Source organism: Aedes aegypti, chromosome 3, assembly GCF_002204515.2.
Source record: "Aedes aegypti strain LVP_AGWG chromosome 3, AaegL5.0 Primary Assembly, whole genome shotgun sequence".
Taxonomy (NCBI): domain Eukaryota; kingdom Metazoa; phylum Arthropoda; class Insecta; order Diptera; family Culicidae; genus Aedes; species Aedes aegypti.
The window spans coordinates 291,084,915-291,110,074 of NC_035109.1; the positions used below are offsets into that span (position 1 = coordinate 291,084,915).

The 25,160-nt window shown below is 37.6% G+C and overlaps 2 protein-coding genes across 3 annotated transcripts in view; one reads left to right on the plus strand and one right to left on the minus strand.

Annotated features, from left to right (window-relative positions):
* Nucleotides 1-10,942: 10,942 nt before the first annotated feature.
* On the minus strand, nucleotides 10,943-12,076 carry LOC5575271 (enoyl-CoA hydratase domain-containing protein 3, mitochondrial). Its single transcript, XM_001661818.2, has 2 exons — nucleotides 11,897-12,076; nucleotides 10,943-11,836 (listed from the first exon to the last, which is right to left on the minus strand). Exons 1-2 carry the CDS (start codon nucleotides 11,930-11,932, stop codon nucleotides 11,039-11,041), a joined length of 834 nt encoding a protein of 277 aa, XP_001661868.1. The 5' UTR covers nucleotides 11,933-12,076; the 3' UTR covers nucleotides 10,943-11,038.
* A 3,919-nt stretch (nucleotides 12,077-15,995) lies between these two features.
* LOC5575274 (succinate--CoA ligase [ADP-forming] subunit beta, mitochondrial) overlaps nucleotides 15,996-25,160 on the plus strand; it is a 35,097-nt gene continuing 25,932 nt past the window's right edge. The window contains exons 1-2 of one of the 2 annotated variants that reach the window (XM_001661817.2): nucleotides 15,996-16,220; nucleotides 16,985-17,076. In XM_001661817.2, coding sequence (XP_001661867.1) covers nucleotides 16,155-16,220; nucleotides 16,985-17,076 — 158 coding nt within the window. In that variant the 5' untranslated portion in view covers nucleotides 15,996-16,154. The remainder of the gene's footprint in view (nucleotides 16,221-16,984; nucleotides 17,077-25,160) is intronic. The other variant, XM_001661816.2, reaches the window with a different exon arrangement.

Genomic DNA, 25,160 nt, shown 5'->3' on the forward strand with positions numbered 1-25,160 from the left:
AACAACATTGCTGAAGACACGAACTTTCTAGGTGGTCGGGAACATGAGCTAGAGCCTGCTGGAAAATGACCAAATTACATGCACACTAGCGCCACGTAGCGGCAAAATTGCGCAATAAAAATTTTACCCAATGAAGGCCATAAGGCTTCTGAACAACTTCCGTAACTTTTCAGAAAGTAAGGCTTCCGAGATACAGCATCATATATAGTTTCCAATTTTCCCGGGATTTGACTTCCCGGGAAACGGGAAATAAAATTTTCATTTCAAAATTCATTCCTGAAAACGAAAAAACGAAGCAAATTTGCAATTCTTTTCATAAATTATCCGTATTTCATGTATATTATTTTGCACACGCAAATTACTTAAAATGAGTAAGAACCATATAATTACTCTTTTTTTTCAATGCTTCACCAAAAAAATCTCTTGGCATTGTTTTGAACAAGTGGCTTTTAAAAAAATTATAAAATTACTCAAAATTTCATGCAATACTATTGATAGTGAAACTCATTTTTGACAAAACATATAACGTTAAAATCATATTTGCTAGCATTGAATGAATTATATCAAGCACTACAACTTGAACCAACTAGAGTCTTACATGGAAATTGTGGCTGTTACATTGAACAGATTCCATAAAAAACACTAAATAAACCCTTGATTTCTAGAATAGATCTCTCGAAAGATTTGTATTGTACAATGAAAAGTAGTGATGAAATTATATCTTCAAACTGTTTAGCGGAATACCTATAAATAAATAAAAACTTTATTTAGCACAGTACCATTTAATTCCAACTAGATTTTACATCCTAAGACAGATACGGGTATTTCGACCTCAACTGTAATCATTAAGGTGGTTCAAAAAATCGTTTTTGCTCCACACCGCTCATTCGATTCAAGATCAAATTCTGTCCTTCCGAAATTTGAGCTCATTCGGATGAAAACTGAGACTGCACAAGCCCTTTCAAGTTTATATGGGAATTACTATGGGAAAAGCAAGCAAATCATTAAATCGGTCATAGTGTTTGCCCATGTGCTCTTGGGAATCAGAGCTACGTTAACCCTCTAATACCCGAATTTTAATTTTCGATCTAAACATCATTTTGAGTTTTCTAGAATCGTTCTTAACACGTTTTGGGCAATGATTTATTTTTATTCGGAAATCTATGAATTTTGGTTTTTGATTTTTATAAGTTTTATTTTTGAACATCCCTATACTTTTTTAATTTTTTCTTGAAGCCTCTTCTAGTTATTGGTTTTTTGCAATAATAAAAATTTAAGTTTTTAGCATACTTTTAAAATATTATTTTTTTTTCTGAGATGTTTTTTTTATTTTCCGTGTAATTAACGGAAAAAACAGGTTTGAAATTATTTTGATACCACCAAGCTCTGCTTCTATGATAGGGGTTCATTCAAATATTACGTAACGCATAATTTGTCAATTTTAGACCCCCTCTCATCCCCACGTAACAGCTTTCATATGAACAATTTTAAATGTTTGTATGAACCATAACACTAAGTAAGACCCCCTCCCTCCCCCTGCTGTGTTACGTAATATTTGAACGGTCCCTAGGTTGATCGCAGAAAAATATAAAAGGTACGATTTTTTTATATTACACGTTAAATGAACCCCAGGCATCTGTAGGGTATAAGGTACCGCAGGGTAAGTGGGTAAATGGGGTAAGTGAAAATAATTGGTATATTTCACTGAATATTTGAATTAACGTATTAAACTCATGCGTAAACCTTTGAGGCCATTGAGAACATTACGATAGGTAAAAGATTTCTGAGATTTTTCGACCATTATTGCATAATAGAGCGAAATATTGTTAACCTGTCAACTATCACTCCGTAACAAGTTGGCGGCGTGCAATCTTATTTTAATATTTTCAGTAGAAAAAAGTTGCGGAAAATAATTTTCTGTACCACTTCTAAGTTGTCCTCTCTGACAGTTTTAAACTGCAAGAAAAAAAGTTTTAGAAATAATTTGACGTAGACCTAAAACTAACTAAATTGAAACACTGTCAATTTTCTAATCACGTGGGGCAAGTGAAAAGTTTCTCATTAGAGATTGAATTTGTGTTTTCTCTTTAGGTAGCTATAAGTATACAAGGTTCGTAATTATCATAGAACAACAGAACGTGCTGATAATACAAGAAACACTATACTCGAAGCGTTAAATGCTATTATCATGGCCAAATCATGAAACTTCTCTAAAACTAAGGTTGCCAAATTTTACGATATTAATATGTTTACTTCGGACAGCCAATTAAAAGGAAGACGTTGATTGAAAAGTTCCAATATAAGAGAACGCACGGAAATCTTGTGGAATGTCTGTGTGAAGCTAGTTCAAAACAAAAAAATGTGATATAGATGTATCCACATAAAAAAGTTTCTAAGTACTTTATTGCAGGATTCCGTTTGATTTCTCTTGAAGAGTTATCCGAAGTCATATCCGCTTTTCTTAAAAACTAATAATGAACGGTTGGAAATTCTACAGAGCAAAAATGCAATTGCTGTCCCATGATGTAAGAACTAAAATTGGAACTGTTACAGTTATAATGTTGTCGAATCATTTCAACAAACATAACTGAACAGAAGAAAATTCAAGTAACAAGAATAAAATTTTCTTTGTTTACATGTTACTTATGTTATTGTTCATTGGGGCGCCTTAACAAATGTTAAAGGTAATAAAAATCGTGAATGTAACTATTAGTTTTTGAATTTATTGGTCACAACGATAAACTTTTCACTTGCCCCACCTGTGGGGCAAGTGAAAAATAAGGAGACATTTTTCGAAAACTTTCTCTGTACTTTTTTCTTTAATTTTACATAAAAATCAATTTCAGTATACTACTTATATTTGGTGCGAGTCAAGCTAAAAAATATACACGACCTCATTTGTTTTAATTTAAGGTCTCTAGAATTTGAAGAATCCCAACTATGCAAAATCCATTACCCACTTACCCCACGGTACCTTATAAGAATACAATTTTTCAACCAATTTTCAAAAATACAAAAAAAGTTTCAAAAGTCATAAAAAAATAAAAACTACCGAAAGCTAAACCAGGGTGTCGACTCAATTTTGAAAATAAAATTCCCTGACTTTCCCTGACCTTCCAGTCGGTTTCCAGAGAAATTCCAGACCACTGAGTTGGTTTATTTGAACCGAAATAAGTACGATTTGTACAAGAAGATACATATTGGACGATTTACATGATGTTCATGTTCACCGTATGAATTAACTGAGCGAAAGCTTTTACTTTACTGAGATATATGTATGTGGAAGTAGCATCATAGAAAACCCTAGGTGCCCTCCTAACTACGCACTGCAACACAATCACCATCAAATCCAGCAGGCAGCTAGGCTGCGACGACAGTGTCAGTATTGAACAGTGAGAACAATCGTTCGGTCGTGTTCGCTCATGAATAATATATTTTAATTCAATCAAGAAGTAAATCTAAAAGAAATTGCGATATCCGAAGTTATCGTCCAGAACGCGTATTCCCCTATTTCCAGGTAGAAAAATAATGTAGTGAAATAATCAAGATTACTACATGTATCTGTCAGATAACATTCTTGAGCGTTTATTCAAGTTACTATGATAAAACTGAACAAATGAGAACCTATTCACTTTTCAAACTTGAAAATCCGTATGAACAAAGATGTTCTTAGATCTTATTCCACAAATTTCAGACATAAACGACAATGTTGGGCTTCTTCCTGATTAAACCTGAACCATCCTTTTTTTAGTGAAACAAAGTTATCCTAAAATTTGGCTATTTATTTGTCCAGGTAAAATACTAGCCATTGCCAAAGAACTTTCTAGGAGAGTTGCTCCAAGAAATCCCACATTAGATTTCCAGAAATTCCTCTCCTTTCCTTCTGGAATTCCTAGGATTATTTTAGGAATACATATAAAAATATGTTCCATTATCGCAGATTTTTTTCCCAAAATGCTTTCATTTCTTTTTTTTAGAATACCTTTAATAATTTTTCACGATGACGCGACATTCAACCGAAAATACCACCACCAAAAGCACAAATCTAGAAAACCAAACATTGTTCAGAACTGGATCGATTGATCACCTCCAATATCTTTCGATCTCTCTTTTTTATGATTGATTGAATCACCAGATATCAGGCCTAGTAGCGAGTCTCTTTTTAGTGACTTAGTCACTTTTTTCGACCTGGTCACTAAAAAGTTACTATTTGCAACAAAAAGTCACTTTTTTCATAAAACTGGTCACTTATAAAGTCACTTTTTTCTTGATTTGAAACCTATTTCTATCGATCAGCATATTAAAGTGTCTAGAAAGCAAGGGATTTTGAGATTACTTTCTGGAAGAATTAAGGTGAATAATGCGCAAAAATTTCTGACAGAACAATTGAAAATTATTGTTGGGTTTTGTGATAAAAGATCTGGTTCAATTTTGAAATCTTAATATCGACATAATTCCTTATAGATCTGCTGAGTTTATTTTGAGTAAATCTATCCAAAAAATCATCGGAAAATTTATCTGAAGGGATCTTTGATCGACCTTTTGAAGGAAACTCAACAAATAAAGAAACCGGAAAATTCTACCAAAATTTTCTATTGTATTTGTCAGAAATATGTTAAGGACTTAGGCCCATTGTAGTTCAGAAAATTATTAAGAAATGGATGAAAGATTTTTTTTAAATTTTAACAAATGTCTCAACGTTAATTCAAGGATTAAGCCAAACCTCTCTTAACCCATGGTTTCGATAGAGTTTTTCTATTGCTTGGGCGAATTGTACTGAGATATTTCGAGTACTTCGATACTTCGAGTACTGAATAATATCTGTATTATTGTATTACGTATAAAATCATTCTCCAACTACCATGGCACAATAATCTCCTCTTTTAGTTCTTCACGAATCTCCTTCGAATATAGATAATGCTTTGAAAAGTGAGGGCAAAATTTTATATTTATTCTTACAAGGATTTATTCCTCTTTTATTTGCGAGGAACCCCGCGAGAGCCTCTAGAAATTTATCTACAATTTTTGTAAGAATTTCGCTAAACAATCTTCTTTTATCATTGTAAATTTACTCTCGAACTCTTCCTGAAATTTTCCCAGAAACGCATGAATCATTTTTTTTTGTTCAGAAATTCTTTTCGTAACTCTGCAAAAGTTTTAATGAGTTAAGTTCGCCATTAATGACAAAGAATGTTGTCATAATTTCATTTTAAAGATTTGATGAATTTTAAATTTCAAGAAGCTTCTCTCTACTGACTGGGATTCGAGATTTAAAGTTGTAGCGTTAGTAGAGCAGTTCAAAAAATCGGGTTTGGTCCACACTGCTCATTCGATTCTTGATCAAATTGTGAATGTCCTCTCAAAAATTGAGCTCATTATGATGAAAACTGAGACTGCACAATCATTTCAAAGTCTGTATAAGAATTACTATTAGAAAAGCAAGGAATTCATTCAATCGGGCATAGTTTATGTGTTCTTTAGATACTTCCTATGTGTTTTTTAGATATTGTCAGATACATTAGTTACAAATTTGCCCAAGACCGTTTTCAAATCGGACGTCTCAGCAAGTACCCATTATAAATTCCCATACAAATTTTAAAGGGCTTGTGCAGTCTCAGTGTTCATCCAAATTAGCTCAAATTTTGGGAGGGCACTCAGAAGTTGATCTTGAATCGAATGAGCGGTGTGAAGCAGAAACTATTCTTTGAACCACCCTAATGCCAAACTTTTATGTGTCCGTACAAGATTAAGATTATAATGTGTAGGCTTGATAACATTCTTGATTATGAGCATATTTTTTCTGAACTTTTATTTAAGAATAATGTTTGTAGGTTTGAAGTCACTTTTTTGTCACTATTTGGTCACTTTTTCGATAATTTTAGTCATCAAAGTCACTATGATATTGCTGTCTGACCGCTACCAGCCCTGAGATATGTGCTCTTTAAATTTAGAGATAGTATTCATCTGCACTCAAATACGAAAATCCTTTTTGGTTTATAGTTTTACTTGGATATTTTGAGCAAACTTGTAAAGATTGGCATGAACTCCATTTTTTCTTCCAAGATTTTGAGCAAAATGCATGGAACAAGCAATGATCTAGGAAACTTTAGAACAACATATTTTTAAAGCAATCCACGCCAACTTCGAAGAAGTTGTTCAGGATTGAAAAATAAATTACCCATTTTTTGTAATATCGTATTGAATGTAAACATCATGATCATTAACTATTGTATTGCTGACTTAGCCTGATCGATAATGTTGAAAACGTTTGATGTTGTAGTATTGATATTTTTCCCCTGACCTCAAGTAAAATTCCCTGATTTTTCCTGACTTTCCAGGTCAAAAATTGAGTTCCCTGACATTCCCTGACTTTCCAGGTTTTTCCAGGTAGTCGACACCCTGTAAACATTACATATATTTTTCAATTGGATTAAATGGACAAATTGATGTGAAGTTTTGCGAAAAAGTTACAAGGCAAAACTGCATTTCTATCAAATATCATATTCTTCTTCTAGTCAAGGAAATTTCCATTACGAAAAAATTCGGGACCAGCCGGGAACCGGCCGGCTTTGCTTTGTAGTTGCGGGAATTCAGCATGACCTTGCTTTGTACTCGCGGAGTCTAACCACTCGGCTAAGGGAGGCCCCTATTTAGCCAGAATAAGGTACCGTGGGGCAAATGGGTAATGGAATTCGCATAGTTGAGATTCTTCAAATTCTAGAGACTTAAAATTGAAACAAATGAGACCGTGTATATTTTTTAGCTTGACTCCCACCAAATATAAGCAGCACGCTGAAATTAATTTTTATGAAAAATTGAAGAAAAAAATACAGAAAAAGTTTTTGAAAAATGTCTCCTTACTTTTCATTTGCCCTAAAAGTGGGGCAAGTGAAAAGTTTACCGTTTTGAACAATAATTTCAAAAACAAACAGTTATATTCACGATTTCTATTAGCTTTAACATTTGTTAAGGCTTCCCAATGAACAATAACACAAGTAACATGTAAACAAAGAAAATGTTATTCTTTTCACTTGAATTTTCTTCTGTTCAGTTATGTTAGTTGAAATGATTCGACAACATTATAACTGCAACATTTCCAATGTTAGTTCTTACATTATAGGACAGCAATTGCATTTCTGCTCTGTAGAATTTCCACCGCTCGATATTTGTTTTTGAGAAAGTCGAATATGACGTCGGGTAACTCTTCGGGAGAAATCAAACTGAATTCTTCAATAACGTATTTAGAAGCTTTTTTATGTGGATAGACCTATACCCCATTTTTATGTTTTGAACTAGTTTACATAGACATTCCACGAGATTTCCGTGTGTTCTCTAATATTGCAACTTTTCAGTCAACGTCTTCCTTTTAATTGGCTGCCCGAAGTAGAAATATTAATATTGTAATGTATGGCAACATCTTTTAGAGAAGTTCCATGATTTCTAATAGCTTTTAACGCTTGAGTATAGTGTTTTTTGAATTATCAGCACGTTATGTTTTTCTATGATAATTGCGAACCATGTTTACTTATGGTTACTTAAGTAGGAAAACTCAAATTCAATCTCTAATGATAAACTTTTCACTTGCCCCACCTGATAAGAAAATTGACGGTGTTTAGATTTAGTTATCTTTAGGTCTACGTCGAATTAATTCTAAAACTTTTTTTATTGCGGTTTGAAACTGTCACAGAGGACAACTAAGAAGTGGTACAGGAAATTATTTTTCGCAACTTTTTCCTCTGAAAAAATTAAAATAAGATTGTACGCCGCCAACTTGTTACGGAGTAACAGTTGACAGGTTAACAATTTTTCGCTCTATTATGCGAAAATGCCTGAAAAATCTCAGAAATCTCTTACCTCTCGTAATGTTCTGAATGGCCTCAAAGGTTTACGCATGAATTTAAAACGTTAATTCACATATTCAGTAAAATATATCAATTGTTTTCACTTACCCCATTTACCCACTTACCCCGCGGTACCTTATATCTGATAGAACTCTGAGCAGAAATCTAAGAAGATCTAAATTGTCTTTCTCAATAATTTTCAAACAATCTTTCCCGATATTCTGACGGAATTCTAGAAAACATTGTCACATGATTCTGATAGCTTAACTTTCAGAATATGTTATAACATTTTACTTTACAAAAGTTATAAAATAAGAATGAATAATTTTGACTAACTAAACCAAAACTTTGAAAAAAATAGAAAAAATATTGGAATTTGTTATGTTTTGAAGTTGTTTAAAGCCCTTCATTTTTCTCAGATAGTTAAATAAAATTTTCGATAAAGAAGTTTATTGACGAGATAAAACATTGATTTCTACTGGAAATTTAGAGCAAAAATCTTTAAACAAATCATCAACGCTACGACTGTGTATGTAATAGGAAGGATGAAAACATTCTGCTGGTGAACATTATGGGACAGTTTTAGTTCCAGCATTGGGTTTTCTTGAATTTACTATAATTAACAACCCTTAAAGGTGAAGAAATCTAATTTTCCTTGACATGGTATTTTGAAAATTTTCCGGTTGTGAAAATTATGTATTGCTACTTATCCTCATCTAAAAAATCAGAGGATTTTGCAGTTTCGATGTTCAAAGAAATTACAATGCCGGGATAAAAAATAATAATATCTCACAAGTTTATCAAAATTATGAATATTTCCATGAGTGTTGAATGTGTGATAAATCCATCAAAACACATTTATAAGAGCCTAAAAAGAAATATTTTGTTACAGAAACTCGCTCAGTTGTTCGAACTAAAACTGAATATTGAAAAATGTCCTAATCAAAACAATGTTGCTGTTTTCAAGCCACGAATTTTCAAATAGGGTGTAGAGCTACTTGGGGATTTTCATGATTCACTTTGGCAAACCCCCCATGCCGAATTGTCTGAAACTTTGTAATAAAGATCACTTCAATGCGACGCATAGTGTTACCAAATATGGGCTTATTAGCTTTCAAAAAACCCCACTGCCGAAGTGAATCAAAAGTGCCAAGATAAATCAAATATAGTTCGATTTAGATGCCTACTTCTCATAGTTGAGGCCGGACATAAAAAAAAGCTTGCTCAAACCAACAAAGCAAGTCTTTTTATATTAGAATCAAAAATTTAGAATACGCCGTCCACAAATTATGTAACAATGCAATGGAACGGGTAGCCTTGAGCGTTGCGACTCATACAAAAATTGTATTTGTAATTTCCTACACAGAAAGCGTTACACAGGGTTCCAGTTTTAGCGTACATGCTGCCACATACAATCAAAATTGATGAAAGATTGACCAACATAAATCTTACTTCACGATTCTCGTGATTTAAGTTAAACAATCTAGATGTCCAGCGGAGTGGCAACAATTTTATTTCAAAAAGTAGAAAAAAGCCTGGAAACCCCTGTTCTTAGCGTTTTTTTTTCAAGAAGGATTACACCATTAGCTTTTGCGACGGAACCAACGAAAAATTGAAGGCACGGTTTCAAACAAGCAAGCATCGAGAAAGGATCAATAGCAGGACTGGTAGGATTTGAGTATCTCACAACTAGAAACTTTAGAGACCTCATGCTTGGAAACAGATCATTTAGAAACCAAGAAAACAAAAATAATTCAATCGGGAATCATTAGAAAATAGTTTTTACGAGAATTTTTCAGAGAAATCGGTCATACATAATATATTAATTACCGCAAGTATCTCATTCGTGAAATTATGACAAGTGGGTATTACTGCACGTTCATCAGAAAGTAAGTTATTTAAGTATTTGAACAAAGTTTAGTCCACGCAATATTTCGAAGATTACTTCGGGATTTCATTTATAGATTCTTAAACGGCCTTCTTAGGGAATTGCTCCCTAGATTTTTATTTAAGATACCTTCAAGATATCCATTTGGATTTTTAGGATATTCTTAGATATTACTTCAGAGATACCACCATGATGTTCTTCAGGAATTCAACCAGAGATTCTTCCTATGTAACTGGTCAGGAATACCACCAGAAACTCTTTCCCAATTTCTCTAGAAAATCCCAAGTCCTCCAAGAGTTTCCCCAGTAATTCTTCCATCGATTTCGTTAGGATTTTGTTCAATATTTCAGTTTAGGACTCCAGAGATAATTTCAATGCATTCTTTGAATATCCACCAAAATTGTCGTTTAGGATTTATTTATGATTTTTACTAGGAATTACTCTAAGAATACTTTCAGAAATTAATACAAAGAAATATCTCAATATATTACCTGGAACAATCCTTGGACGAACTGTGTAGCAATTACTGACACAAACATTGAAAGTGGAAGAATTAGTGAATTCTGTAGCAATTCCTGAGACGAATTGTTGATGAATTTGTAAAACAATCCATATAAAACTGACTGAAAGAACTGGGAAAATCGGCACTGGGAATTCTAGTAGGACTTGCGGAGAAATCGGTGGCAGAATTAGTGGAAAAGTCTTTAAAGAAAACCATGGGAAAATTTCCGGAGTTATTCCTGTAGAAATTATTTGAAGTAGTTTTGTTGGATTTCCTGCAGAAAAATAGGGTCGCACAGCTAAGAATATATATTCCAAAATAATTGAAAAATATAGAATTCCTAGAAGAGTTTGTAATAAATCTCTAGGGATTTCTGCAGGAGCTCCTGAAAACTTTTAGGAAAAATATCTAAAGAAATCACCAGAATAATCATTTCATCGAGTAGTCTGTAAAGGAATTCCTGGGGAAAAAATGTGTAAGAGTTTCCGAAGGTTTCTCCAAGGTTACCTTTGAATTATGTTCTAGAATTCAATGAAAAGGGGAAGAAGAATATAAGGACTTCAGAAACCGTTTTGATTGAATAAGCGACTTTAGAGATCCTCTATTTAAAATAGAGATTATTTAGAGTGTTGCATTGAAATAGTGACAAGAAAGGGAATATAGAATGCGTGGAACGTGGAATGGACTTCGGATTAATGACTTCTCATTGGATATTCGAAAAAGCTATATAAAAATAGATCAAATGCCAACAATAAAATTTCAACGATAAATGCAATTTCCCACATCGTCCTACTCACCGCCACTCGATCACTGATGTCTCCAGACTGGTTTCCGCTTCTCAACGAAGCTCTTGATTCCTTCCTGGCCGTCCGGCGTTCCCAAATTGTCAGCCATAACTTGCTCTCCCTTCCGGTAGGCACTATTCACGTCCATTGCAATCTGTTCGTAGAAGAACTTCTTCCCAAGCGCAATCACGGAACGACTTTTCGACTTGATCGCCTGGCAAATTGTTTCTATTTCCTGGTCCAACTTATCCGATGGAACCACTTTGCTAACCAGTCCAGATTCCAGTGCTTCCTGAGCGCTAATGGGAAGCCCAGTGAACAGCATGTAGGAAGCTTTCATTCTGGGAACAGCTCTGGCCACGGCAATTCCCGGCGTTGAGCAGAATATTCCGAAACTGGCCCCCGGAGTGGAGAAAGTACTCTTCTCACTACAGACGACCATATCGCAGGAAGCCACCAGTTGACATCCGGCGGCAGCGGCCAGTCCATCCACTTTGGCAATGACCGGAACGGGAGCCCTCAGAATGACCCCGATCAGTTCGGAACACTTGCCGAACACCTGTTTATGGAAATCTGTTCCCTTGTCGGCGGTTAACTCTTTCAGATTGTGTCCGGCCGAAAAGACGTGGCCCTTGGCGGAGAGTACGAAACAACGCACGGCCGGATTTTCCTGATGGGCGGTTATGTGCTGCTGGATGCTGTCCATCATGGCCAGGGACAACGAGTTGCGGGTTTTTTCGTTGTCCAGCAGGATGTGGCCGATGCCATCCCGTTCGGTGAAGGTGCTCAACTTCCGGATTGTAACTCCAAAAGATGCAAGCTGAAATTACGTAAAATGGGATAGGGGATTGGTGGTCTAAATAGAATAAAGTACAATTACCTTATGTACGCGAAGCATGGCAATCTTTGGCAGCATTTTAAGGAACTGTTAACAACTAATAATGCACTTTATACCATCAAATTAAGTATACTTTTGGATATAATCTGTACTTTAACTAAAAATACGGCCGAACAAAACAACAACAAAACTAAAACCGATATCAAAATCCAAACAACCTTGCGAAGGGATGTGAACAGATCTAAATGGGGCAGAAAAATTTGACATACATAGTGGGACGAAGATATTAAATTCGGTCAAAGTCCACGAAACGAGATTATGTCGTATGAATAAACTGAGTAAAAGCTTTTACTTTACTCAAACCCGCCTGTCAGATAATTTTCTTATTGAGCATTTACTCAAGTTGGTATGATAAAACTGAGTACTTGAGCGTTTACTTTTCGAACATCCAAATTGGTATGAATAAAGCGGAAAAAGCTTAGTAGATGCTCAGAAAATTCTGAGTCACCTGCTGACCATGCTCAGTTAAGAATGGATCATTAAAATAACCAAAACGGCCGCAATGGAAAGCATAGATAGCGCCACCGTAGCCTTGTGTGTTGGACAGAACAGCAATGCTGTCACAATGTTAAATCCCATATACAGTGGCGCCTTTGTTTTGATGCGGTGAGCACTTGCAGAGACGGATGTACCCGGAAGCTGAACTGCAACATAAATAATTTCACAAATTCACGGAGGAATGGGTGGAGGAGTGCCGAAAACAGCAGGGACGTTCCGATATTGCGAAGTATCGATATTTAATTCGATACGATTATCGAATCAAAGTATCGATACCACCGATATATTGATTCAAAATATCGATATATCGGAATATCATATGATATACTTGAATGGAGCAAAATCCCTGTATCGTTTAGTGAGCTGCCAATTAGTGTGATGAGATTAAACGAAAACAATTAAAGCACAGACAAACAGACGTAACACTCTAATTATTTTCATCGCACAGTAAAATAGCGCCCAATCCTAATATGTAGTAGTTGGCCGACAGGCCACTCGTGGCGCTCGCATCACTTTTGTTCGAGATTGACGTTTGCTCACTACCGCCATCTAGTTCACGGTTGGCCAAATGAAGTATTTTTAGCATTGGGCGTAATTGTTCACGTGACTATGTTTTAAATCGATAATTGTTCTAGCTGTTATGTCTGTTTGTCTGTGATTAAAGACTCAAATGTATTGGTATTTTGACCGTTACGGACAAAAGTATTTTCTCATAAGATGCATTATAGTACAATTCGAACGGTAACTTTTTTTTGAAATTCAAAAAAATATAATTTATGGAGAAAACCTTACAATTGTTTTCTTTCCGATATATCGGAAGGAAATATCGATATCACCGATATATTGAATAGAAAATATCGATACCAATATATCGAATATCGAAAGCAAAATATCGATATTCCGATATATCGGAAGTATTGGAACGTCCCTAGAAAACAGTAATTTTTTATCACAGACAAACAGACGTCACACTCTCATCTTTGGCCATCGACCACATTTTTAACGGTCGGATCAAAAATATGGTAGGTGGCCGATTCACCACGCGTAGCGCTCGCATCATTTTTGTTCGTGTTTGACGTTTGCACACTACCGCCATCTTTTGGTCTGTGTTTTTTATATAGGGTGGAGGTGAGAAAGTGTCGAAAGTAGTCATTTTTGCATATTTGGGCTCATTCTCAAATTGCAAATGCTGAAGGGGATCTATGGGTGTCCTTACACACTTAAACGGTTTCGCCGAGAACCCAACATCTTATATCTCGGTAATAATTTGACGATTCTCGGTAAACATTTTACCGAGATCTCGGTAAACGTGTACCGAATCTCGGTAACGTTCGCCGAGATCTCGGCAAAAAATTCGGATTGCCGAAATCTCGGTAAAATAAGTACCGAGATTCGGCGTTAAAAATTACCGAATTCTCAGCTGTTGGGTTCTCGGCGAAAAATTTTACTGAGGTCGGTGAAATAATTTAAGTGTGTAGGGGCTTTCTATAAACCACGTGATCATTTTTACGGATTTTAAGAACCAACCGCTTCCCTCTCTGTGGTATTTTTTCAATACCTACATTTTAAAATTTGTATGGACCGTGACTTGAGGTTTATTTGAAGTTTTAGTTATCATCAGAACGTAATAAGACATCTCTGAAACAATTCTCAACACTTTTGGAGAACTTCCTGGAAATATTTATGATGAAAATTAATAGATCTATAAGGATACTTTTGAAAAAAAATCTTGAATTAATGCTTGGACTAATACTAAAAAAAATCGTTAAGGATAAGTTTCTGGAGCAAACATTCAAGGTATTGTTAAAAGCATATCGAGGGTGATTACTCGAACAACATGTAAAACTGTGGTTATCACCTGAAAGGAGCCGCTTAAGAAATCTTTAGACGAGTTTCTAAAAGTGACTCAAAAGAATTCTTGTGATATCTAAAAAATCGTTTCTTCTGCAGGGGAGAATATCTAGAAACGTCAATGCTTAAACTTCTCGAGGAATTCCATAAATTCTGGAATGAATCCTTAAGTACACTCAGGCAAATGGGCTATCGATAAACATAGGAACCCAGTGTTTAAAATGTTGTGTCAGCTTTATGATGTTGTGTCAGCGTTATGATAATCCGATGCACACTTTTTTTTGCACTCTATACATTTTGTGATAGTCCAATTTTGGGTGAAGTGCGCAATAAGAAAGTGGACACGATTGTTGAGATTTTGTTTTGTTTTCATCGTGTGGGGCTAAATCTTCACGTTTTATGTATCGTTTTAGCATCTCGGCATATTGAAGCGTCGATAGGCGTGTGGTGTGCGCACGGGCATATAAATCCTAAGGTTTTTGGTTCAATTCCAGATTGTTGCTTATTTTTTATTTTCAAATTCTGGTTTCTCGTAAGACTCTACGAATTTCAACATGATTTCTTGTGGCGAATTTTCATTAGGGATATTTAAGTATTTCTATAGTCTATTTGCCTGAGTGAAAGAAGGATTGACGATAAATAGAACAATGAAATCTTGTCATTTTTGTTGCAATGAAGCATTGAGTAAGATGATGTAATGAACCATTGAATGGTGACCGTATATCACCTATATCACCCATCAATGCACATTTCATTACTACAATAAAACAATGCTACATTGCATTAATAAAATGGAATTAAATCATTACTGAACGCATATTGCAGAATAAAAGCAATGATGCATTGCACTCGTTGAATTAAAGTTAAAATACGGTAATACCTTAATGCTTGTGGTTACTTGGGCTGTTGCATTAATTGGTTCTCCACAAACTCCTGGCACCGCCTATACAACCCTATTGAAAAATAACGAGCAAACATCTCTGGTGCCCATTGGGAAGTGGTTCCCACTGACAGCTCAATGTTTGTAAACAAATAACCATTTGCGGAATAACAATCGATGATGGCGAAATCTTTTTCTCCGAAAAATTTCTTTTCTCGCATAACAACAGTTATTCGAACAAACGGTTGCAAATTATTGGATTGCAGTACAGCAAGTCAATTTGGGTTGATGTGATTAGCTAAAACACATTTTAGTATTGGAGGAAAAATTCCCTAATATGATTAGGCCAATGTACGTTGTTGCTCTCAGGGGGGGTATACGCAACGAGGTTCGCCTTTCGTTCATGTTTTGTGGGTGTATTCGTTTGGCTCACAACGCTGCTAGGCATCCCGCTGTTTGAGTGTTGAAATGCATCAGCATTTGCTGTCTGGCATGGCCCGCGTTTCGACCTGTGCTGTTGGGTCGGCCCGCGTGAGAGATGATGCTGTTTGGGACGGCCCGCCCGAGAGATGATTGTTAGGCGAGCTTTGTTTGTAGTTGAAAGCCGTACACCCACCTTGGTTGCTCTTGAGTTTGATGCTGACCACGAAAACATGGCTGCCTAGCACCGGGTTGGTTCTCCACAGCATCATTCGCCAGGATTTTTGTTAAATTTGACCACAAAACTATCCCGGCAACATCACTGTGATTTTGGTATAATCGATGACGTCACCGCCTCTTCTGACAGACAGACAGCTGTCAGGCCGGAAGCGAAACGTCAACGGCGCGCACTTTCTTCCCGTGATTCGTCCCGTGTCATGTAACCAACCAACACAGGCCTTAGTGCAAGTGCGAGTATTTTTCTGTGGAACAATTTTAGTCATTCGCGGCGCGGCATCAAGAAGAGCTTAGTGGTCTCTCGATTCGAGTAGAGTTAGTGCGGAGTGAGTTATCGAACGGTTCGCTAGCAAAATGGCGTCAATACTGCGAAAATCCGGCCTACTGCTGACCGATTTGGCTGCCAAATCATCGCCTAGGGTAAGTCACGCCCAGCGCACGTGAGCGGCCTACTGCGATCCCCCCCTTTTTGGACATGGTACAAGGTCAATCTGCAAGCGAAAGGCTCAGAGCCTACTTGATTGGTTTGACTTTGAATTCACGCAGCAGTCCAGCCAGTTTATGTAACCACCTTTTGCACTTCGTTATAGTGAGGGTAATGTCTGTCTGACAGAATGACGTTTTTTGGTTGAAGCTCTCGCGTTGCCACCAGCTGCTTCTCTGTTTGCTCTCTTCTATCTAAAATTAAACCTCCGAGTCCAATTCTCGTCGGAAATCGTTCGGCGAAGCAACACCAAAACAACAACTCCCAGAGTGGGTGGCTTAGCTTAGTAAACAAATCGAATCAGCTGTGAAACTGGCCTTGTCTGGACATGGCCATTGAGGGGAAACTATTTTTGATTGCCCTCCCGATTGGGAAAATGCTGATAAGAGATTGTTTTGGTTGACCTTTGAATAGCAGCGAATCAAAGCAGGCTGTGTGTTTACATCTTAATCCCAATGGCCTACTTATTGAAGCTGAGATCTGGAAGCCTACTTAGACCGTACGGCAAGTGCGTGACGTCAGACTCATGTGCCTGCTTGGACTGGCATGCGTTCGAATGGCTATCTCGTCAAACCAGTCCTAATCGTCCTAATGAGTCATATTCTTGGATTTGCCGCATATTGCGTGCCAACCTGTTTTTACCGATGTTTGTTAGAAACTTGTGTTAATTATTTTTGTTTTTTTTGTTTCTTCATTCCAGATTCTGGGAAGCGCTGGACAGCGGCGTCATTTGAACGTGCAGGAGCATGTGTCCTACACTTTCCTGAACGAGGCAGGAATTCCGACACCCAAGTAAGTGCATCAAATGATTTCGCAACCCGGTCGATCGTCGTCGTTATCTGGTTACCACAATTGGAGTGATTGTGTCTTATGACGTGCAAGTGTTGAGTAAAAGCAGTCCGTGGGGTAATGCACGCGACCAGATAGTACTCAAAGATAACGAGTTGGTGTATATTGCCAAAATAGTCATGTGTGGAGACTACACTCTTTATCAAATAATCAAGTGAGATACTTGTTTGTGGAGCTATATGCAGTATATTATACACTAGAGCATCTTCATTACACGTTTCAATGGGCCTGAAAAGAAGACTAGGGGCTGAATAGAAATAGACTAATATAATGTTTGGTTCGACAACGCCTACTACAATTTTCAGCAGCACTTGTAAATCCTGCACAAATGTTATGCCAATATGGTTCCGTCTGTTTATATTGTTTTTAAATGCTACCAGTTGGCGCAAGTGGCATAAAGTACAGGCAACAACCCTTCGAACAATAATTTTTATTTTTTTTTTTTCAAATTAATAATTAATCAATGATTAATTAATAATTCACTGGCCACCGAGAGGCGACACTGATGTTTGTATTCCACTCCCTGATCGCGCTACGCTGGACTCTCAAATTTCTTAAACTTCCAACACAAGCGCATGGAAAAATGTATGGAGAATAATTAAAAATGTAAATTAATTGCAATAAGGAAACTGGATCAAAAAAGTTGTTGTTTGAAGTCACGCGTAATGTGAATATAGAACTTTTTGTGCTTAGTTCATCTTCCGTGATGCTTTCTTTGCTTCAGGTATTCGTTTTTACTACCACTTAAAAAGAGCCTTCTATTGCCTATTCAGCTTTGATTATCGCCCTATTGACTGTTTCGTTGCTAACAAGAAAAGTAAAAAAAAGGCACTACACGTTAATTCTTCCAGTGGGCTATTTGCCCTTTGAAGGAAGCACCACACTAGACAACGGACTAGCATGCAACGACCAGTGACACAGTCGGAAAACATTCCTGTCGAAAAGTTTTTCGGCCTGAAGCGGAAATCGAACTCACACTCCTTAGCACGATGCGGCTAAATGTCTTGGTGACACTAACCGCACGGCTACGAAGCCCACCAAGTAATCGGCTATCTCGATGCGTGGAAAATTTCTTCCAAGAAATAGTCAAGAAAATCACATTTCTTTGATCGCGGTACTCAGTTGAGAAGAAAAGTAATTTCAAACGGGGTTCTCTGTACGAAGTTTCTTGACCTATTCAGTCAAGAAATATCTTTTCTTTAGCGAAATAACATACTTAGCTAATGCATACAATTGTTTGTTTACACTAAAATCCTTAAATCATAACGCATAACGGATAATGCAAAGATTTTTCTAAATGGCAAATTATTTAAACAAATAAAATACGATAAAAGCCCTAGTATACACCCTCATTCTTGTTTACGGCGGATCAAACTTTCGATGGATTCCTATTCGTTCGAATTCACGGCCCACTTGATTTTGCTGACTTAAACGGGAATGCAAAACGGTTTTCGATCTAAAGAGCATTCGAACGTAAATAAGAATAGGGGTGATAATGTTATAATCAAAGCATGCTCTTGAATGGATAGGCCTAACTTGGGATATTCTGAGGAATTTTTAAAAAATATCTTTAGTGTCAAGAGCATTATGCAGGGTTTTCTCCAAAAAAAAAAAATGTACAGGAACTCCTGAACGAATGTAGAAACCATAGCTACGGTTACTGGTTATTGGACAAAGCAAGACTATTCAGACGAAGTTTTCGCTTTGCTAAATCCCAGGGAAGGTGACTCAGGATTACCGAATGGATCTCATGTTGAAAGACCCAAAACAACCCAGCGATTCACAAGCAGCGTTTCCTTGCCCATTACGTAGAGACTTAGAGGACGAGACAATTACAGTGCTTGGGCGTTCGGAATGAAGATGGTACTCATACGGGGAAGGAAGGAAGGAAGAAGTCTCTTTTCTAGCTCTAGGGTAACCGTCCTATTATGGAGGACTTAAGCACGGTGTTAAAATTTAAGTCGTATTTCAGTGCCCGAAACCTAAATACTATAGTATATTGCAATGTAAAGTGTTAAAACTGTCCTTTATCTGGAGTATAGTGAAGTAAAAAAGTAAATTTTTGAATTAAACGTACATTTTTTAACATAAATCTGAAGCGCTTCTTATGTCCTATTATTGCGGTATTTTTTCCTATTATTACGGTAGTGCCGTCCTATTATTGCGGTATACCAAAAATCATAGATTTCATTGTATTCAGTATACATTCAATACCACACAATGTTCTAGCATTGAAATTATGCACCCTCCATGTTAATGACACTGCACGGTACTGTCAGTTTGTGTGACTTTGGACAGATCTGTAAAGAAAACTAATTCATTACTAGCTACAATTTGTTTAAGTATTGAAGCCAAAACTGCACGAAGACGGGGTTGGTGGTCTGATGGCTACCGCTTCTGCTTCATAAGCAGAAGGTCATGGGTACAATCCCAGGCCCGCCCCTTTTCTCGTTCTTTGTAGTTGTATATCTCTCACTTGCTTCTGTCTTCCATTCTAAATCTATCACACCTCAAACTATTCGATCATAGCAAACGCTAGAACCAGAGACGGACAAGAAACCGTTTCCTTAACGCTTCCATTCTTCCACGCCTTTTCCGTACGCCTGATACATAGGCAGTCTGCTAACCACAAAAGCAAACCTCTCTGCCATGCCTTTCCCCCAATCCATACACTCCGCATGAACTGGCGTAGATGCAGTCGGACTCCACGGTCTACAGTGGGCTAGTATAAGTGCAACATCATTTCCTCCCCCTTCCCCACATTGGTCTACATTCTGACGTGGCAGGCGAACCTAAATAAGCCTCCTAAATAAGCCTAAAAGCCTAAAAATAGAAGATCACCAGCACTTATACACTGAGGGTGTCTGTTAGTCCCAAGCAGTCATTCGGTTGGTTCCTTGTGTAGGTGCAGCTGATCTGGCGATACTGGAGTAGCATCCACGGGCGGCCAATCAAGCTCAAGCTCAAGCTCTGAAGCCAAAACTGCACGTGGAGCATGGAAAAATCTCAAGAGTGCGTTCTAGGACAGCGGTCAAATCGGTTGATGAAAACGTCAATGAAATTATACCGACATGCCACAAATTAGCCGAGGTGTGGAATTCACAAGGCTGGTAGCGTGTCACTTTTTTGAATTCAGTCACTTTAAAGTCTCTTTTTTGAAGCCATCATTACTAAAGTCACGTTTTTCGCCAAAAGGTAACTTTTTTACACTATTTTGAGCTGAATTTTCGAGATAAAATTATGAATGCTAAATTTTAAGTAAGAACAACATCATTGTCAGTATCAAAATATTGATTCATGATTTTCTTGTGAAAATGGTTAATCTTCCATAGAGTTCCACGTAATTTGTAACAGTATTATCATAATAGTAAATGTTTAGTATTCTTTTGAATGTCTCGTGCATTCTCATTTAGGTAATAGGAATTTGTAAATCTGGTGGTGGATAATTAGATGTTTATTTTCGAATACTAGGTTTCAAAATATGCATTCTAGTTATTGTCTTCCAAATTGTCCCATCCTAGTATAAAGCACATGAGCGTTTTAAACATTTCCAAAATCTATAATAGGTTTTTAACACTAAAACGCAAACAAAGAATAACTATTTAGTATTTAGTGTTCTATTTGAGAATAAAAACTCATCATACTTTTTAGGACAAAGTTTATTTGCAAACCACACCTTTAAAAATGGCCGGATAGATCTTGGCTAGAGTGGAAGTACTTATTTTCTGATGCATGTATTTAAGTATCTTTTTAGAAATGGATATTATGAATTGTTTATAGGAATAAATTTTGGAAGAACCTTTTTCGAAACTTGTTGAGAACGCTTCAAAGAATTTGTCGTTTTCATTGAATAGTTCATGACATCATGCATGATGCTCTCTTCAAAGAAATGTAGGGACTCGGATCCTCTTCTTGGCACTTTTGATTCACTGCACTGCGTTTATATTTGACAAGAATATGCGCGGTGTTGAAGTATTTTTTATTACATAGTTTGTCCCGACTGTAATCCCCAATGCCAAGTGAATCATAAGAGTGTCCATGTAATTTTGATTAAAATATTAGAAGCTCAGTGCTTAACAGCCTATTAAGCCTATCGTCTTTATGCTAAATGTCCATTCGGCTAAACGTACCTCCCATTTAACTTACTGATGGAAAATTTCAATTTCATTAGTCGGCGTTCCAAGGAAGCGTCTATGATACATTGGTTTTAAGCATTATTTCAACCATATTCGATGTTCTGTAATTTTTAATTTGAAATATTGATTAAAGGCCGAATATTACATTTTCCGTAATATTGATCTAGTTACACAAAATATTGACCTTATTTGGTAGAAGCGTTAACCCTTATTTTCCCACAAATTGTCCTCTTTGTTCAACAATTTAGCAGTCAAAATGTCGTTTCTAAAAAAAGTGCTTAGACAAAAGTTGTTAGTCACTTATTTCTCAAATCTGGTAACTAAAATAACTTTTTTCGGTACCACTTTTTGCTACCAGCCCTGAATTCAAGGTGGATGATACGTGGCTAGCAAGCTTGCTCCTGATGGGATTACCAGAGACCTATGGGCCAATGATTATGGGTATAAAAGTTTACCAAGATAACAGCGGATGGAGTAAAATCACAAATTCTGCAAGATATTAAGATCACGGACGTTCCCAAGTCCTGTCGATCGGATGGTGCTTTCGTAAGTAATTTTTAAAAGAAGCCACCCAAGAAGAACAAATCTAACGTCAAGTGCTTCAAATAAATGCAAACGGATTGGTCATTTTGATTCCGGTGCTGGACCGCTTCATAGGAAGAGCTCGAGAAACGCCGCATTATGTACCAATGTGAAACAGTTGAAGGACCAAGAACAATGGATATTTGATGCCGGTACTACTGTCCATATGTTTCGAGAACGAAGTAAACTTATCGATGCCAAAAGCACCTCACAAGCTATCAATGTTGCCAGTAACGCAGAAGCTCCGGTGGTTGCAATTGGAAACGTTCTCCTAGAAGCTACAGTACAGCCAGGTTCGTATCAAGTTTCACTCTCAGATGTTTCATGTGTTCCAGATTTGGCCATCAATTTGCTGTCGGTGAGCCAGATTTGCAAGAAACAACATAAGGTTGTCTTCACGGATAGTGTTTGCATGGTCTTCAATGCCCAGACAAATGGACTTTACAAATTGGTGATGGTGAGTCAGGCAACATCATGTATGGCAAGTGACTGCTGAGAGATGCAGTTATGGCACTGGCGACTGGGTCACATGAATTTCGGCAATATGAAGCGAAATACGCCGAGGTTCTGAAGGCGATGCGAAGCACGGATAAGTTATCGCCATTGGGCGTAGATGTGCGGAGCATAAGACGGACTAGGATTGGTGAAATGATCCTAGTCTTAAAGAAGGACGCCAAGCCATAGGGTGCTGTCATTAAGCAACTGGCACAAGAAGTACTTGGCTACGAGGTTGATGTGAAATCCCTGATTGCAGAAACGACTCTCCAGTGTAAAAATCTGGATGAGATCACCGATGCAGCGGAGATCTCGGCTGCCCTCAAAGAGCAGTGTGGCCATAGGGCAAACGTTTGTAAGCAAACGCTAAGTGCCTGATATGTGTCGACAGAGCAGACAACGGACACTTAACTATAGGGACGACAGGATGATTCCCAATCTAAGAAGCAGTCTCTATCTCAAATGACGGGTTTTCGATAGCAAAAATCAACGGCGTATTCTATTGCAGTTGTTGCGCGCCTCCAAGGTGGTCGACTGAGGAATTTTCCCACATGGTCGACAAAATGATAGCCCAACTGGCTAATCGGCAATCAGTAGTGATAGCTGGTAAGGGGCCTTCCTTAGCCGAGTGGTTAGAGTCCGGGGCTACAAAATAAAGCCATGCTGAAGGTGTCTGGGTTCGATTCCCGATTGGTCCAGAATCTTTTTCTAATGGAAACTTTCTCGACTTCCCTGGGCGTAGAGTATCATCGACCTGCCACACGATATACGAACGCGAAAATGGCAACTTTGGCAAAGAAAGCTCTCAGATAATAACTGTATAAGTGCTCATAAGAACACTAAGCTGAGAAGCAAGCGTTGTCCCAGTGGGAACGAAACGCCAAGAAGAAGAAAGAGAAGAAGAAGTGATAGCTGGTGACTTTAATGCATTTTAGTTTTTTTTTACTTATCTCGTTTATTTGGCAGGCTTAGGCGCCGTAGGGCATAACAGTGCCGAAATCTTTTCTTTTTTTACATTATTTACATTTTAAAATTTGTACTTTTTTAAAAAGCTATGTTAGTTCATGAAAGTTTTAAGGTTAGAAATTAAACAGAAACGGTTTGTGGGAGACACGACGAGAAGAGTGTTGAGCGTGTAACCGATCATTGAGAAGGACGGGAGCATTGTATGCGTTGGCCAACTGACCGGTCAACTGTACGCTTTCGATATCTACCATATTGTCTCGGACCGATTGGAGCTGGTGGACAGGATCAAACAAACTCTTCCTAAACTTGAAAGTGGATCGAGATTTGAGCGGGGGTACCATGAAGATTAGTCAGCCAAAGTATGTTGCCGACCTGCTGCAAAGGTTCGGCATGTCCGACTGCAATCCGGTAGCGACTCCGTGGGAACCAGATCTGAAATTGGAGAGTAGAAAAGAAGGAGATGTAGTGACGAAGAAGCCGTACAGGGAACTCATAGGCTGTTTGACGTACCTGGCACTGGCTTCGCGACCGGACATCAGTGCTGCAGTAAATTTCTTCAGCAAATTCCAATCTGCACCAACCTATGTTCACTGGTGCCATCTAAAGCGTATATTGCGATATCTGAAGGGGACCGTCACCCTGAGCTTAGTGCTCCATCGACATGGAGGTCAACCGCTAGTTGGATACACCCGATTCTGTTTTTGCACGGATTTTTTTTACACGTCCGTGCAAAAAAAGTTTCCATACAAATTTTTTTACCAAAACCTTATTTTTGCATGAAACGTCGAGAATTGGTGTTACTTTTTTTGCACGGTTTTTGAAATTTTGAACTGAAAACTTTTTTTGCACGGTACGCATCCCCCGTGCAAAAACAGAATCGGGTGTACGCTGATACTGACTTGGGCAACGACCAAGATGATCGTCGGTCGATATCCGGCATTGTATTGCAAGTTTATGATGCCATTGTCTCGTGGATGACCCGAAAGCAAGTAACTGTATCGATTTCATCAACGGAGGCCGAGTACATCTCTTTGAGTCAAGCTGCATGCGACGCTATTTGGCTCAAGAATGTACTTGAAGAGCTTGGAGTTGTTTTCCACCATCCGAAACCGTTATTTGAGGATAACCAGTCCTGTATCCGCATAGCTGAGGAACCGAGGGACCACAAGCGTATGAAGCACATCGACATCCGATACAACTTTATCCGAGAGATAATCCAAGGAGGCGTTTTCAGAATCATATACAAACCGACATCCGAGCAAGTTGCGGACATCTTCACCAAACCATTGGTACGGGGTCCGTTCGAAATGTTGCGAAACAAGCTGGGGTTGTTCGGTTGAGCGGAGGTGTTGAGCGTGCAACCGATCACGTTACCATTAGCAACCTAACTAGATATAGTTTGAATTCAATCGTAGTAGGCTAAGAAATTTTCAAATAAAATTCTGTCTCTTTTGCCGACGTTCTCACCCAATAAAGACGTGTTCACGTGTAGCTCTGCCTATTTTATTAAAGAGGACAATTTGAAGGGTAAAAAGAAAGATAGGGAACGAACGACAATCAAACTCTGATATTGATACGCTTCAAAAACAGATAGGTTAAATTCATATATTCTAAATCAAGGCCCGCCAACACCTCCCTATTTAGTAATTTATGACTATTTTCTATCTGCCTCTCTTTCATTCTGGTGTGAATTTCTACACTAAATGTCATTTCGCCTGGGTTGAAGCTTAACGATGCTTCAACTCAGCCGAATTGACAAATAGGAATAAAATTCCCTGCAGAATGAAAGAGAGGCAGATAGAAAATAGTCATAAATTACTAAAATATAGTAATTTTGTGACTACCCGT